The 14,736-nt window shown below is 64.8% G+C and overlaps 3 protein-coding genes across 13 annotated transcripts in view; 2 read left to right on the top strand and 1 right to left on the bottom strand.

Annotated features, from left to right (window-relative positions):
- SPEG (SPEG complex locus) overlaps positions 1–4,915 on the top strand; it is a 31,220-nt gene extending 26,305 nt beyond the window's left edge. For 7 of the 9 annotated variants that reach the window (XM_015290101.4, XM_015290100.4, XM_015290098.4 and 4 more), the window contains 11 exons: positions 40–186; positions 262–378; positions 466–633; positions 968–1,090; positions 1,242–1,406; positions 1,584–2,196; positions 2,281–2,520; positions 2,591–2,814; positions 3,121–3,196; positions 3,386–3,535; positions 3,679–4,915. In XM_015290101.4, coding sequence (XP_015145587.2) covers positions 40–186; positions 262–378; positions 466–633; positions 968–1,090; positions 1,242–1,406; positions 1,584–2,196; positions 2,281–2,520; positions 2,591–2,814; positions 3,121–3,196; positions 3,386–3,535; positions 3,679–3,886 — 2,231 coding nt within the window. In that variant the 3' untranslated portion in view covers positions 3,887–4,915. Of the gene's footprint in view, positions 1–39; positions 187–261; positions 379–465; positions 634–967; positions 1,091–1,241; positions 1,407–1,583; positions 2,197–2,280; positions 2,521–2,590; positions 2,815–3,120; positions 3,197–3,385; positions 3,536–3,678 lie in introns of those variants that run through there. The other 2 variants (XM_003641642.6, XR_005861425.2) reach the window with 2 other exon arrangements.
- A 315-nt stretch (positions 4,916–5,230) lies between these two features.
- GMPPA (GDP-mannose pyrophosphorylase A) lies at positions 5,231–9,434 on the top strand. 2 transcript variants are annotated; one of them, XM_015290112.4, is made up of 13 exons: positions 5,231–5,321; positions 5,389–5,486; positions 5,561–5,664; positions 5,771–5,963; positions 6,097–6,156; positions 6,230–6,360; positions 6,497–6,511; positions 7,024–7,158; positions 7,353–7,450; positions 7,593–7,639; positions 7,712–7,804; positions 7,885–8,053; positions 8,142–9,434. In XM_015290112.4, exons 1-13 carry the CDS (start codon positions 5,279–5,281, stop codon positions 8,240–8,242), a joined length of 1,287 nt encoding a protein of 428 aa, XP_015145598.1. In that variant the 5' UTR covers positions 5,231–5,278; the 3' UTR covers positions 8,243–9,434. The 2 variants fall into 2 exon arrangements, with proteins under 2 accessions (XP_015145598.1, XP_015145599.1); XM_015290113.4 differs by lacking the exon at positions 6,497–6,511.
- A 667-nt stretch (positions 9,435–10,101) lies between these two features.
- On the bottom strand, positions 10,102–13,960 carry LOC429032 (rac GTPase-activating protein 1-like). Of its 2 annotated transcripts, none has more exons than XM_015290110.4 (16): positions 13,753–13,960; positions 13,470–13,672; positions 13,269–13,393; positions 13,118–13,196; positions 12,963–13,016; positions 12,496–12,573; positions 12,286–12,406; positions 11,878–12,038; positions 11,618–11,779; positions 11,433–11,528; positions 11,174–11,366; positions 10,994–11,099; positions 10,775–10,907; positions 10,596–10,698; positions 10,400–10,517; positions 10,102–10,325 (listed from the first exon to the last, which is right to left on the bottom strand). In XM_015290110.4, exons 1-16 carry the CDS (start codon positions 13,835–13,837, stop codon positions 10,274–10,276), a joined length of 1,869 nt encoding a protein of 622 aa, XP_015145596.2. In that variant the 5' UTR covers positions 13,838–13,960; the 3' UTR covers positions 10,102–10,273. The 2 variants fall into 2 exon arrangements, with proteins under 2 accessions (XP_015145596.2, XP_040559767.1); XM_040703833.2 differs by having other exon boundaries at positions 10,775–10,895.
- Positions 13,961–14,736: the final 776 nt, after the last annotated feature.

Below are 14,736 nucleotides of genomic sequence, written 5' to 3'. Positions count from 1 at the left end.
AATCAGTCCCAGCCACCCTCCCTCTCCACGTCTCTGCAGGTGAGGGGCAGAAGCGGTCACGCTGGGAGCGCTGGGGACTCTCCCGCACGAAGAAGGAGAAGATGGCCTCACAGCCCAGCATTCCCTCCAGCCTGCTGCGGGAGGATGGCTCTGCAGCTGGGCGGCAGCATGCACCCAGCGAGTCAGGTAGGCATGGCCAGGATATGGGGCACACGGGTTGTCCCCTGACACCCTGTCCTCACCATGCCCTCTGCTCTCCAGATTTCCCCCCCATTTTTCACATCAAGCTGAAGGACCAGGTGCTCCTGGAGGGCGATGCCCTGACCCTTTGCTGCCTGCCTGCTGGCTGCCCGACCCCCAGAATTGTCTGGATGAAAGGTGGGGGCTGCTGATGCCAGGGCTGCCTGAGTGGGTGGGTGCCCAGGGAGCAGCTGTAGCATCGCTTTCCTCTGCTCCCCTTTGCAGATAAGCGGTCACTGCAGCCGGACAATGTGCTGAACATCATCTCCTGCAAGGACGGCCGCCAGATGCTCACCATCTCCAAGGTCTCCAGGAAGGATGCGGGGCTATATGAGTGTGCAGCTGCCAACACCCTTGGCACAGCCATCAGCTCCTGCACGCTGGCTGTGGCACGTAAGGACACGGGGGTGGGGGGATCTCAGGGGAAAGAGGTGCTGCCCCACAGGGACAGAACACATGCCAGGTGCTGGGGATTGTTTGCTCGGGCTGCTCGGGGCTGGCTCTGGCAGGAAGGATGCACGCTCAGGCACTGCTGCTAACACGGTGAAACAGCCATGGGGCCGGGGACTCTCTGGGGCAGAGCACTGGATCCCTGCTCTGCACATCCCTACTTGGGGCTTTCAAGGGGGACAGGCTGCTGCTGCACAGGCATTTCCCTGTGTGTCCAAGCCCGCACACCCTGCTGCTGGCCAGGCACCCAGCCTGCCTACTCTGTGTCCCCTGGCAGGGCTCCCCGGGCGGCCAGGCACCCCGGAGATCGCCCAGAAGTACAAGAACACGGTGCTGGTGCTGTGGAAGCCCGCAGAGAGCAAAGCCCCCTGCACCTACACGCTGGAGCACAGGCTGGAGGGTACGTGGCCAGTGAAACGTGGCCACCCCGACTCTGCTTGGGGGCACCCTTGGCTGGGCTACAACCCTCATCCTTGCATGGATGGGTGCTGGGGGCCTGGGAAAGTGGGACAGGGTGCAGCCTGAACCTCACCATGCCTCCATGCTGGCAGGGGAGCACGAGTGGAAGTTGGTCAGCACCGGCATCACTGACTGCTACTTCAACGTGACAGAGCTGCCCCCCGGCAGCACTGCCAAATTCCGGGTGGCCTGTGTCAATAAGGCTGGGCAGGGGCCTTACAGCACCACATCAGGCAAAGTGCACCTGGAAGCAACGGGTAAGCTGGCCGTTCCTGTGGGGCAGTGCCCACAGCGAGCCCCGCGGAATGGGGCTGCAGCAGCACGGTGCTTTGCAGGCTCTTCCTCCAGGGCTTTAGACAGCGGGATGCTGCTTGCACCCTGCTCCTGCATACACACACCCCAACTCAGCTCATGGCTCTCCTTCCTCCCTGCAGACTCCCGTGCTGCTCCAACCAAGAACACTGCCGTCCCCATCCCCGACAAGGCGGCTTCCAGCCGGTCGACCCAGACACCCCAGGCGCAGTTGGAACCCCCGGCCTCAGGGCTGCCCCCAGCCACGCCGCCCCGCAAGCACAAGGCAGCGCTGCAGAAGCCCGAGCAGCCACTGCAGCCAGGTGTCCCTGAGGGGGCAAAGCCAGACTCCAAGCTCCCAGACAACATCACCGTCTGCGAGCCCCCAGAGCTGGTGTTCACTGCCCCTCAGACTGCTGCCATGCCCCACACAGGCACCACTGCTGCTCCCACGGACACATCTGCTCCCACCTTGCCCACGCGGGTGTCCCCCCAGCCTCGGGCGCCCTCTCCATCCAAACCCTCCCCTACCCCCTCGGCGTCCACCACCCCCAACACGGCACCTACCAGGAAGATGCCCCCCTACATGGTCACGTCCTTCGTCTCTATGCCCCCTGCCTCGCCCCCTGCCCAGGAGGCGCCTGCCTCCACCCGGTCCTCCAAGGAGCCCTCTGGTGACAGCAGGGCCCCGGATGGCACGGCACTGCGGCAGGGTGTCCCCCAGAAGCCATACACCTTCCTGGATGAGAAAGCAAGGTGAGGAAGCGAGGGATGGGGTGCTGCACCAGGGTGCCCCTGGAGCATCCTGTACAAGGGGCTGAGCATCACCCTGTGCCTCAGGGGCCGCTTTGGGGTAATTCGGCTGTGCAAGGAGAATGCCACAGGAAAGCTCTTCATGGCCAAGATTGTGCCCTACGAGGCAGAGAGGAAGCAGAGCGTGCTGCAGGAGTACGAGATCCTGAAGGCACTGCACCACGAGCGGATCATGGCCCTGCACGAGGCGTACATCACCCCTCGCTACCTGGTGCTCATCTGCGAGAACTGTGCTGGCAAGGAGATCCTCTACAGCATCGTGGACAGGTCCAGGGGGTGGGGGTGGCTGGGTTTGGGGGACCAGTGTGGGGAGCCTGCTCATGTCCCCTATTCCCAGGTTTCGCTACTCAGAGGACGATGTGGTGAGCTACGTCCTGCAGCTGCTGCAGGGCCTCGAGTACCTGCATGGCCGCCGCATTGTGCACCTTGACATCAAGCCTGACAACGTTGTGGTCTCGGGCACAAACGCTCTCAAGATCATTGATTTTGGCAGCGCCCAGACCTACAACCCCCTGGTGCTGCGGCAGCTGGGGCGACGCGTGGGCACACTGGAGTACATGTGTGAGTGGGGCCGGCTGTGCTCGTGCACAGAGCCTGGGGAGCTGAGAGGTGCCTGGGGAAGCTGAGTAGTGGTTGGGATGCTGGGGGTATCTAGAGGGGACTGTTAGAGCTGTTGGGCTCAGTGGGAGCATTTGGGTGTCTGTGGGGCAGTTGGGGGACTTGATGCTGGGTTGTGTTTGGGTGTCAGCAAGGGGTACGGAGGGAGAAAGGGCGGGCTGTTGGTGGTGCTGTGTTGGCTGTGGGTGTTGGGGGTGCTGTGCGTACTGGGGGTGCTGGGGTTGACAGAGCTGCTCACTCTGTCTGCAGCGCCAGAAGTGGTGAAAGGCGACCCGGTGGGCTCCGCTGCGGATGTTTGGGGTGTTGGCGTCCTCACCTACATCATGTAAGAGAAAGGGGCTCGGGGCTGAGCATCTGAGATGTAGCAATCCCCACGCAGAGCCACCAGGCTAGGGGGGGAAGCTGTAGCCCTACAGACTGTTCCCAGCTGGATGTTTGTCCCACGTGGGGACTGGGTGGGCGCTCGGTGCCCTCTCACTGCTGTGCCCAGCCCGTGCCACTTCCTCCCTCCCAGGCTGAGCGGGCGGTCACCATTCTTTGAACTGGACCCCATTGAGACAGAGAACCGCATCCTGGCAGGGCGCTTCGATGCCTTCAAGCTGTACCCCAACGTCTCGCAGAGCGCCGCCCTCTTCATCCGCAAGGTCCTCACCGTCCACCCCTGGTGAGTGTCTCCTGAGCCCCATCCCTGCTTGGGAAGACCCACGGGGACACCGAGGGGGTCTTGGAAGGAAGTGCTGGTGTTTGGCTTGGGGATGGTGGGGAGGTGGTGGGCACCCCGTGGTCTCTGACACTGAGCTGCCGCAGGAGCCGCCCCACAGTGAAGGACTGCTTCGCCAACACCTGGCTCCAGGATGCCTACCTGATGAAGCTGCGCCGCCAGACTCTCACCTTCACCACCAACCGCCTCAAGGAGTTCCTGGTGGAGCACCAGCGGCGCCGTGGTGAGGCTGTCACCAAGCACAAGGTCTTACTCCGCTCCTACCAGGGCGGCCAGCCGCCGGGGCCGCAGTAGCCGTGAGGGGTGAGGAGCCAGAGGAACATTCCAGGGGCCGCGGGACAGGGCGGCCGAGGAGCCGGGATGAGCCCACGGACCCCACCTGCCAGGGATGCCGGCAGGGCAGGACAGGGACAGAGACGAGCGGCGTCTTTCAGTGGAGTCGAAGAAGAGTTTCCGGAAGATTGTGCCCCAGCTGGGGTCAGGTGGCGATGCTGGGATGGACGGAGAATGTGGCCGAGGGTTGGGGGAAGAACGCGATGGGGACAGGATGGGGACAGAGATGGGGGTCCGGAAGATCTGCCAGCATGCCGGCCGGCCTAGGCCACGTGGTCGGTGGGGGACCGGCCCCAAAACGCGGCTGCCCCTGCAGCATCCAGCCCAGCCACGTGCCTTACCCGCAGCCCACGGCTCCCACTGTCACGACACGGGGGGGCGAGGGGCGGCCCCGTCCCCCAGCACAGACTGGGGACGTCCGCGGTCAGCGTGCTTCGCGCGGGAGTGCCGAGGACAGAGGCTGCTCCGCTGGGCTGGGCAGAGGGGCCGGCCGGCAGCAGGGCCCGCTCCTGCTCCTGCTCCAGAGGGCTGCGGCCCGGGCCCCACACCGGTGCCTTCCCCGGGCTACGCACGCTCTGCACCTGCTCAGGCCCACACCGCTCGCGCTTCTGGGGGCGCTCCGAGCAGGAAGAGACGCTCGCAGCCGCCCGTACCCAAATCGGCCCCCCGCAGCCCCTCCCGCCCCACGTGCAGCCCCACACGTGCCTTGCCGAACCACACGCCCCCACGCACACGCATGCCCTCGCACATACACGCCGGCCTGCGGGGCGCCCCGTGCCGCGCAGACCCCCTTCGCCTCCCCTGGGTGCCCCAGGCTGGGGCGGCACGGGGCAACTGCGCTGCAGCGACTGGACTTTATTTATGGACCGCGGGGAGAAGTTCTGCCCCTGCTCCGCGCCCCCACCTCTCTGCCAGGCCCCGGAGCCGCTGCTGTCCCTCCGGGCCGGAGCGAGCACCGTGCCAGAGCAGCAATAAAGGCCCTGAGCAGCCCGAGCCTGTCTGCGTGCCTCTGTGGGAGGGGTAGCGTGCCTACGGCGTGGGGACAGCCTGGGGGGGGCCTCGGCTCAGGGCTGAACTCAGGGCGGGGAGCAGCGCCGGCTCGGGGCTGGCCGCGCGCGCACACAGCACCCTCCCTCACACACGCACCACCCGTTCCCGCTCGGCCGCGCACGCGCACAGCCCCGCCCTCAACGCGCATGCGCGACCGCTCCAGCAGCGCTACGGCGCCCCCTCGCGGGCGGCGGGCGCGGCGCAGGGGAGCGGGGCGGCGCCGGCGGTGACGCCGCGGCGACGGAGCGCGCTGATGTGTCCCGGAAGTGCCGCGCCGGGCCGGGCCGGGGCAGCCGCGCCGTCATGCCGCTGAAGGCCGTGATCCTCATCGGGGGCCCGCAGAAGGGTAAGTGGCCGGGCACCGCGGGGCTGTCAGCCCGCGCCCGGCCCCGCCGACCCGCTGTGCCCCGCAGGCACCCGCTTCCGGCCGCTCTCTTTCGAGGTGCCCAAGCCGCTGTTCCCCGTGGCCGGCGTGCCCATGGTGCAGCACCACATCGAAGCCTGCGCCAAGGTACGCGGGGGCCGGGCTGAGCCGGGCCGGGCCGGGCGCCGTGCAGGAGCTGCCCTCCCACTGTGCCCCCGCAGGTGCCCGGCCTGAAGGAGATCCTGCTGATGGGCTTCTACCAGCCCCACGAGGCTCTCAGCCGCTTCCTGGCGGCGGCCCAGCAGGAATTCAAGATTCCCATCAGGTGGGTGTGCGGCCGGGTGTCCCCCACGGCCCTGCCTGCCCTCCTCACCTGCCCCCGGGCGCCTGTCGCTGAGCACGCCTGGCCCTGAGCCTCCCCTCCCTCGCAGGTACCTCCAGGAGTACGCGGCCCTGGGCACGGCTGGGGGCATCTACCACTTCCGTGACCAGATCCTGGCGGGTGGCGCTGATGCCTTCTTCGTCCTCAACGCGGACGTGTGCTCCGAGTTCCCCTTGCAGGAGATGCTGGACTTCAGGCAGCAGCACGGGGACACGGACAGCTTCGTCATCCTGGGCACCACGGTGCGGGGCAGGGGCAGGGAGCAGCGCGGCTGTGGCACGGGCTTGGCCAGAAGCTGCTGGATGAGGCCCAGGCTGGGAGCTCTGCTCTCACCCGCCTGCTGCTTCCCTGGCGCTGACACACTCCGCTCTGCAGGCCAACAGGACACAGGCTCTGAATTACGGCTGCATCGTGGCCAACGCGGACACGCAGGAGGTAGGGGAAGGCACAGAGCGAACTGTAAACGTGGTGCTGAGGGCCCTGGCCCTCACATCTCTCCTTCACTCAGGTCCAGCACTACGTCGAGAAGCCCAGCACGTTTGTCAGTGAGATCATCAACTGTGGCATCTACCTGTTCACACCGGCCATCTTCCAGCACATCGGCCAGGTCTTCCAAAGGAACCAGCAGGAGCTAGCGCTGTGAGAGCCCCCTTCTACCCTGCGTCCCTCCCACCCCACCGCTTCCCAGGCCTGCAGCAGCACACTCATCCTCCATTCTTTCTCTGTCTTCTTTCCTCCTCTGCCATCACTCACTTGTTTCCTGGTCCTGCACCAGCTGTCCTTACCTTGGGTAAGTCAGTCCTTCTGTGTCTGTAACGGCTGCTCTGTGCTGGATTGTGCCTAGTGGTAACGCATGCTTTTCTCCCTGCTACGGCCCTGCAAGGCTGTCCTGTGCATCTCTTCCTGACGCCCTTTCCCTTCCTCTCCTCCCATCCCATTCTCATGCAGCTCTGGACAAGGGGCTGAGCAAGCTTTTCAACTGGGAGTGCTCTGCTTCCCCTTCCAGCTCTCTGCACCAGCAGCCTATCACCTCTGCCACCACCCAGCATCGATCCAGTTGTGTAGGGCTGTGGGCTAGGGGACAGGATCTGCCACACCTACACCAGCCTGGGTTGGGTGGAGCTCTTGCACCATCCACTTCTGGCACAGAACTTAGTCCAGCTGGCAGAGTAACCGTAGGCTTGGCAGAGCTGGCCCTGTCTCTGGGGAGAGGTGCACATCTAGGAAGGAGCCCACACATTTGGAGAGGGTCTGCCAGGGTCCCTTGCTGGGGCAGGGAGCTAAGAGGCCTCTTGCTTGCAGGGAGGAGAGCTCCAACGGCTGGCAGCGTGCCGAAGTGATCCGGCTGGAGCAGGATGTGTTCACGGCGCTGGCTGGGAGCGGTAAACTCTACGTCTACAAAACTGATGGCTTCTGGAGCCAGATCAAATCAGCTGGGTAAGGGCTGTGGCTGGTGCAGTAGGGCCCTGGCCCTCACAGAGTAGGAGCTCTGAGTAAGCTGTGCCAGATGTGGGAGAGGCAGATGCCCCGACAGAGCCCGGTGGGTGGGATGGCAGGTACTGAATTCAGACTCTCCTCTGTTCTGAAGGCATCAGAGAGACAATAACAATCTTCTGCTTTTCCTTCCCCAGTTCTGCTATCTATGCCAGCCGACTCTACCTGAACCAGTACAGCCAAAGCCACCCGGAGAGGCTGGCCCAAAACAAACCTGGAGGCCCCATCATCCGAGGTACCCCACTGACATCCCTGCTCTGCACAGAGCCCTGGGAGCTGCCTCGTGTAGCCAGGACCCACAGACAGCTCTTCCTGTGCTCTCAGAGCCAGGTGCTCATCCGGGCTCCTTCCCCTGACATAGCTGCCTTGTGTTGCAGGGAATGTGTACATCCACCCTACAGCATCTGTTGACAGCACAGCAGTGGTGAGTGCAGGGAGACTGCGGGGTTGAGGACACCACTGTCCCTGACCTTATCACAATCATCTGCCTTCACAGTTAGGCCCCAACGTCTCCATTGGGGAAGGAGTGACAGTGGGAGCTGGTGTGCGCATCCGTGAGTCCATCATCCTGCATGGGGCCTCACTGCACGTAAGTAGGGCTTGCCCTTGGACAGGGGTAGTCTCCTCTTCAGCCCCCTGCTGCACCTCTCATCCACCACTGCACTGCAGGACCACACCTGTGTCCTCAATACCATCGTGGGCTGGGACAGCACCATTGGGCGCTGGGCCCGGGTTGAAGGGACACCCAGTGACCCCAACCCCAACGATCCCTATGCCAAAATTGACAGCGAGACACTCTTCCGTGATGGCCGCCTCACGCCTTCCATCACAATCCTGGGTAAGTACATCCCAGCCCTACACTGGGTCCTACAATGTGGGTCTGGGTCCTCTTCCTCTTTTTAAACCCCTCATGCTCTCCCCTACAGGCTGCAGCGTCACCATCCCTGCTGAGGTTGTCATTCTCAATTCCATTGTCCTTCCTCACAAGGAGCTGAGCCGCAGCTACAAGAACCAGATCATCCTGTGAGTCAGCTGCTTGCTGGGGTGGGGTGGCCTCTGCCAGCCCCCAGATAGGGCTTCACCTCCTGGGGGTTCCCAGCACCCCAGAGGGCCAGGGGCAGGAGCCTTGCAAGTGCCTGAAGCCAGCTCCAGATGGACATTGAAGCTGGTGAGCCATCAGCCTCACATGCTGCTTCTCTTGCAGCCCAGGGGTTTGGGTGAAGCTTTGGGCCTACACAGGACCCTTGCTCCAGGCCAGCTGCTGGCTGAGCAGAGCACCCGCTCCCTGCAGCATCTTAGGTCCTGAGCTCTGGGTACTGCCATACCAAAGGGCATTACCATCATGGCCTTGCCCTGGAAAACTTGGTACCCCTGCCCCAGCTCTCCAACAGCTGCTCTCTCCAACTCCTCATAAGGTGTTGGCCCATCCTAGGGGAGCTTTGACTGTGCCTGTTCTGCTCAGACACCCCACCCAGCATGAGCCTGGTGGGAGGATTCAGTAGTGTGATTGCAACAGCCTGAGCTGGGCTTCTGCCTACCATGGGGGAATGCCAGCAGCATCAGGCTGTCCTAACAGCACTGGCTGGGACAGCGGGCTCTGTCACATCACTGCTGGCCCTGGAGGTAGCTGTGAAAGTACCCACTCCCACGGGAGCACCTTCACACAAAGGCTCAGTGTGAGGCAGAGCTGGCAGCCTGTGTTCTCAATCAGGCTGTAACCTGCATGGGTTGCAGTAGGCAAATGGCTCCCTGCCTTCCCGAGGGCCAACATAGGGGCCTCGCTACATGCCTGCCCTCGCACCAGCGATGGCCACAGGGCACAGGAGCAATCATCTCACTTGTGTGCAGGGGGCAGAGAGCTCTACTGCCTTGCTGCAGCTTGTAAAACCTGTTTTTATTGAAGGCAGCTCACTGATGATCCTGGCACACGGTAGAAACCAGTGCTGCCCTTTATCCACTTATCTCCTTGCCTTCCCTCCATGTCATGCAGCTCTGTGCTAAAGCCCCGCGTGCTGCCGAGGGCGCATCACGCCTCACTTCCCACCAGGCACTGCATTAGGGATTCTCCATCCATCCCGTACCACCCCAGCTGGATGGATTTGCAGCAAATCCTTGCTCCCAGCCCTGTGCATTCCTTTGCCAGTTCTGCTGTGGTCCTGGGTGGGGATTAGCTGTTCCCTGACTTTAAGCACATTAAACTCTTTCAGTTTTGCCTCTGCCTTGGATGTGCTAATTTCCTTGCCCTCTGGTGAACACCCCTGCATTGAGGGGAGCTGAGCCAAAGTACTTGCTCACTTTGGATTTTTTTTCCTGTGTCCCATATCTGCCCTGGGTTTTAGTATGGACAAAGGTTTCTCAGCTGCTGGACAAGGCTCTGGCAATTTTTCCTCATTGTGCAAGGCCCCTACTCCTTAAGTTCCCCTTTACTGCCTGTTCCTTGTGCTACATTATAGGGGGCAGGTGGGGGAAAACAAGCCCTGCCTGGGCCATTGCCCATCCACCCACTCTGCTGCAGGCAGAGCCTTGCACACCTCTGCTGCACGTTGCAGCTCTGCTGGAGGGGAGGAAGGAGTTAAAAGGGGCCAGGAAGGTAGGGAGTCTTGGGGCTGCCCTGCCCCTAGCAGCAGCTCTGATTACTGGAGGCCATCAGCATCTGGGCTGACAAGGGGCCCCTCGATAGGGGGGCTTCAGGGGGCCCTGCCTTTCCCTCCCTGCCCACCCAGCCCAGGATTGATGGCAGCTGCCTTCCCCCTGCAGAAACATGATGCTGGGGGCTGCTGTGCACAGTGCTTTCAGCACAGCTCTTGCCCACTGAGCCCTCAGCCCAGCCCAATCCTGCCCACAAGCCCTGGAGCTCTCCTGCTGCAGATGCTACTCACACCCAGGCCAGTTTTGCTGCAAACATTTAATACAAACCAACCACCAAGCCCAGTGTGGAGCATCGTCCCTGTACCGCCCGAAGCTACAGGGAAGCTGAGCACCAACAGGCCCACGCTGCCATCCTCTTTCTCTTCTTCCTCGCTACTCTGGTGCCAGCTCCATCCCCAGGGAGCCACAGCTACACTGGAGAGGGGAAGAACCGCCCCACCTTCCCAGGAGCTGCCCTCTGCCTGTGGGCGAACACAGGAGATGAGTCAGGGTGCGAGGCGGGCCCCCCCCCCAGCCCCCCTCCAGCAGCACTCACGGTGCCTGGGTGGCTGTGCCCACGCAGCTCCGCAGGGCACCAGGCAGGCAGCACGTCCTGGTGGGGCTCAGCTGCCCCACGTGTGGCTCCGGGGCGGTGATGGGGCAGAAGAGCGGCTCTGCAGGACACAGGCTGGGTCAGGGGCGAGGGGTCACACCCCGGCTCTGCTATGGCTACGAGAGTCCCACACGCTCACCACATTTGCCTCCTGGGTCCGGTGTTGGCGCTGGGTTGTCTTGTTCTGTCCCCACGAAGCCCCTCCAGAAGTCAGACGGCAGTGCCAGGAGCCGAGCCACCACCTGCACAGGGGGAGGAACGGAGGCTGGAGGAGCCGGCGGCACCCGTGGCAGCACCTGCAGCCTGTGCTCCGCTCACCTTGCACTGCCGCGGCGTGTCCTCCATGATGACGAGCGGCGTGGGGTTGGCAGAGCCGTGCCCAACCAGCGTGGGGCCGAAGACACGGGACAGGTTGAGGACGTCCATCTTGCAGCTGGGGCTGCGCGACACCCTGCGAGGGGACGGGGTGGGCACAGGGCTTGGCTGGAGGGTGCCCACCTCTACTCGGGGGGTGGGCTGGAGTCCTGCAGCTCTCACCTGAGCAGGTGCAGCATGAGGAAGGCCAGCGTGTCCCTGTTGGCGGCGGGCAGTTTGCCCACCACGTGCCGCAGGGCAGTGCTGCAGGCAGCCTCGTCGGGGATGTCTGTGGAGGCAGTGGGTGTTACGGGAGCGCAGCGGCCCCCCCCCCCCCATCCAAACCCCCACACCGCTGCTCACCAGCGGCCCGCAGGAAGGCTGGGTGCAGACCGAAGGTGACCAGCGGCTCCTTGAGGCCCCGCAGGAAGTCTTTGAGCACGCCGCACACCACGTGGATGTCGGCCACGCCGCTCGGGGCCTCCCTGCCGTGCAGCAGCCGCCGCTTCCACTCCCGCACCAGCAGCTCCGCGCCTGGTACCCGGTACAGCCCGGCCTGCGGGGACCGAGCGGCTCAGCCTGCGGGGAGCACGGCCTCACCCCACGCCGCCGCGTCCCCTACCTCGGCCAGGCCTCGTGTCTCCACCTCGGTCACGCACTGCACCACCAGCGCAGGGACCAGCGGGGCAGTCGGGGGGGCGAAGTCGGCCAGCACACCCTGGAGAGGGGGGGCAACAAGAAGGGAGGGCGGCGCTGGGCCCGCTCAGCACCCAGCCCCGGTGCCCAGGGATACGGGCACCCGCTCACCTCGCGGGGCCAGGGCTGTGGGCGAGGCCGGGCGGTGCAGGGCCCAGGGCAGCGCTCCCGGCACTTGGGGTGCAGCAGCAGCTGGCACTGGCGGCACCTGAGAGCGGCCCTCCCGAAGCGCAGGCGGGAGCCGCAGGCACCGCAGGGCTCTGGGCGGATGACCTGGGGCGGGGAGATGGGGTGAGGGCCCGGCACCGCTCTGGCCACGCTGGCTCCCCTCGCCATAGGGTCCAATGAAAGGAGGGGTGCTTGGCACACACCATTTTGGAGGAGAAGTGGTGCTGGGGGGACGGGAGGTCGGGCGGAGGGGAGTGAGGGGAGCCTGGCGCTGGCTGCCCCACAGAGCCGCCCTCAGTCTGGCTCTCCTGTGCCGAGGCATGGCCGCCCGGGTCCTTGCTGGTGCCCCACACTGTGGTCAGCTCTGCAGAGAGAGGGAGCAGTGCAGGGATCCCCAAAGCCAAGGAAGCCTCCCACATTCCCGCTTCCTGGGAACCCATCAGCCCCCCAGTGGAGATGGAGGCACATGGCACACCCAGGGGATCTCAGTGCCACACAAGCATCCCCCAGCTGATCTCCTCCCCTGCGATGGAAGCACCCCAGTTCCAGTCTCACTTCCCCCACACAAGCAGCCTGCTTGCACCCAAGGCCCCCATCCCCCCTGCCGTGACCTGCGTGTGTGGAGATGCGGTGTCCCTGGCGCGAGCAGCGGCGCGGCACCAGCACAGGAGGCGGGGGGCTGCGGGCAGACTCCAGGACCTCAGCAGGACGGGGTGCAGGGGGGATGCTCTCCTGTGAGGCAGGGGCAGTGAGGAGGTGCCTGGCTGCAGCCCCACAGGCTGTGCTGAGCCCGCTGCCCAGCCCCGGGGGTCTCCACTCACAGTGCTGGAGGGTGCCACAGAAGAACGGTGCCGCTTCGCCACAACCACGGGGCCAACCTGAGGGGCCAGGGACAGGCGCTGGGGACAGAACAGAAGGATTGATGAAGAGGAGAGGGAACCTCTCCCTGACTGCCCACCAAGCACCCAGACGCAGTGGTTTCAGCCCCCAAAAAAGGTGGCTGCATCCAGACTCCACAGCAGCCACGTAAGGACCCAGACCCAGGCAGCAGGAGCCCAGGCCAGGGCTGCAATGCAGAGCAGCACATGGGATGCCCACACGTGGGGATGAATTATTGAGGAGCCCGGCTGGGCCACAGCACAGGGTAATGGAGTTTCTATTGATTGCGGAGGTTTGCTGAGAGACGGCGCTCCCAGCCCAGCAGCAATACATTAACCCCCTGCCGGGCTCCTCACAGTCCTCTGCGCAGGGATGGGAGCTACCATGCCCCAGCATTCCTCCTACGTGCCTGTCTCTCCTGGGCCTTGCGCTTCAGAGCCCGCACCACCATCACGTCAACATCCTGCAAGGCAGCAGAGGTGCTGGGGTTGGCCAGGCCGACAGCACCCCAGCTCTGCCCATCACCACGGGCAGTTCTTGAGGTTCCCCCGGGTCACTCCTCACCACATCATCCTCAGTGCGGTCATAGCTGATGTCTGAGTGGGACAGGAGGGACTGGCACGACTCATCCACCGCAGACGACCTGCAGAAAGAGCTTGGTGTCAGCACGGCTGAGGCACCCCCGACCCTGCTCAGTGCCCCCAGCCTCGCTCACCTCCTGCCTGCCGCCAGGGCTGTCCCCACACGCCATCCAGCCAGGGTGCTGAGAATGGAGCACTGCTCCCCACTGCCCCGCAGCTCCTGCATCAGCAGCTCAAGGAGCAGCTGCATCCTGCGCTCCTGTGACCCAAACAGGGTGGCATGAGGCAAGCGCTCCCAGCACCCCGGGGGCGTGCCAGCTGCCAGCCCAGCAGACCTGCTTCTCCAGCTCAGCCTCTGCACGGTGCCGCTTCTTCATCTCCACCTCCACCTGGTTGCGGGCGTGCTTCAGCTTCACTTCCAGCGCCGCCCGCTCAGCCTCAGCACGGGCCAGCTGCTCCCGGGCACGCTGCCCGTCCTTCTCCAGCCAGCAGCACCACTGGCGTGTCGCCTCGAAGCTGCGCACAACGCGGATGAAGTCTGCGGGTAACAACAGTGGGTGGCAAACCGAGCTGCAGGCCGCCCCCAGAGCCCCCCACAGAGATGCCCCACACACCCACCTTCCTCCAGGTGGCCGTCCAGCTCCAGCAGCTGCCGTGCCCGCTCCAGCTGGGCCAGCAGCTGACCGCAGCGCCGCCGCAGCATCGTGCCCCGACGGGCGGATAGACGGGACGGACAAACTGCAGGCACCGCACGACCCCCCCCACGCTCCTCCGCCGCTGCAACCGCGCTCCGCCCCACGGCCCCGGGACAGCGCAGGCTCCGGGGAGCGAGGGGCACTCCCTGTCGGCCTATGTGGGCCGGGGGCCGGGGTGGAGCCCGGCCCGGCCCCGCCTCCCGCAGCCCCGACGGCTCGCGGCGCGGGGCCCGCGGCTCCCCCGGCTTCGGGGCTCCCGGCGGGGCTGCGTCCTGCAGATGGAGCCACCTACCTGCCGCAAAGCCCGGCTGCTGCCCGGGCCCGCTGGGATGCTGTACCCCCCAGGACCCCCGCCCTGCGCACCCTCCCTGACAGAGCCCCCAGTCCCTCTGGCCCTGAGCTCCCACGGGGGCTCTGGGCGGGTCTGTGGGGCCCCTGGTGAATGGCAGCCACCCCTCCTTGATGCCTGTCCCGACCTGCCGCGGATGCCGGGAATAGCAGCAGGGCTGGCGGCAGGGCTTGGCGTGCCGGGGGGCCCCGTGCACACGCACACACACATACACACTGGCTGGATCTCACCTGCCCTCGCACCTCCCCGGCTCCCTTTTTGCACCCCTGGCACCCCGGTGCCTCCAGGCACTGAAAAGGGAGGGAGGTGGGAGACAGGGCAGGTCGCACCCCACATCGCACGATGACTTAGAGACCCAAAGAGGCACCAGCATGGGCTCATTATGTAGGGTCCAGATGTGCAGGGCTTAGAGCAGAGCCCTGGGAGCAGGTGGTGTGGGGCAGGGTCCCCCCATGGACACAGAGCTGCCCCAGGGCAGCCCCAGCACGGCCACAGTGGGTGCTGAGCTGGCAGGTGGGGAGCAGAGAGTGCTTCTCCAAGGATCTCCTTCCTCCCAAG

This window comes from Gallus gallus, chromosome 7, assembly GCF_016699485.2.
Source record: "Gallus gallus isolate bGalGal1 chromosome 7, bGalGal1.mat.broiler.GRCg7b, whole genome shotgun sequence".
Taxonomy (NCBI): Eukaryota; Metazoa; Chordata; class Aves; order Galliformes; family Phasianidae; genus Gallus; species Gallus gallus.
The sequence above is the reverse complement of the archived record's forward strand: the minus strand, read 5'-3'. Positions and strand labels throughout refer to the sequence as shown.

Excerpts from the sequence above, each read along its gene's own strand:
- GMPPA (XM_015290112.4), top strand. The coding sequence starts at position 5,279 with ATGCCGCTGAAGGCCGTGATCCTCATCGGGGGCCCGCAGAAGG. Across the intron at positions 5,487-5,560 it reads ACATCGAAGCCTGCGCCAAG|GTGCCCGGCCTGAAGGAGAT; the intron begins GTACGCGGGGGC and ends GTGCCCCCGCAG. Across the intron at positions 7,451-7,592 it reads TGGAGGCCCCATCATCCGAG|GGAATGTGTACATCCACCCT; the intron begins GTACCCCACTGA and ends CTTGTGTTGCAG.
- LOC429032 (XM_015290110.4), bottom strand. The coding sequence starts at position 13,837 with ATGCTGCGGCGGCGCTGCGGTCAGCTGCTGGCCCAGCTGGAGCGGGCA. Across the intron at positions 13,673-13,752 it reads GGACGGCCACCTGGAGGAAG|ACTTCATCCGCGTTGTGCGC; the intron begins GTGGGTGTGTGG and ends TGTTACCCGCAG. Across the intron at positions 13,017-13,117 it reads ACCGCACTGAGGATGATGTG|GATGTTGACGTGATGGTGGT; the intron begins GTGAGGAGTGAC and ends GCTGCCTTGCAG.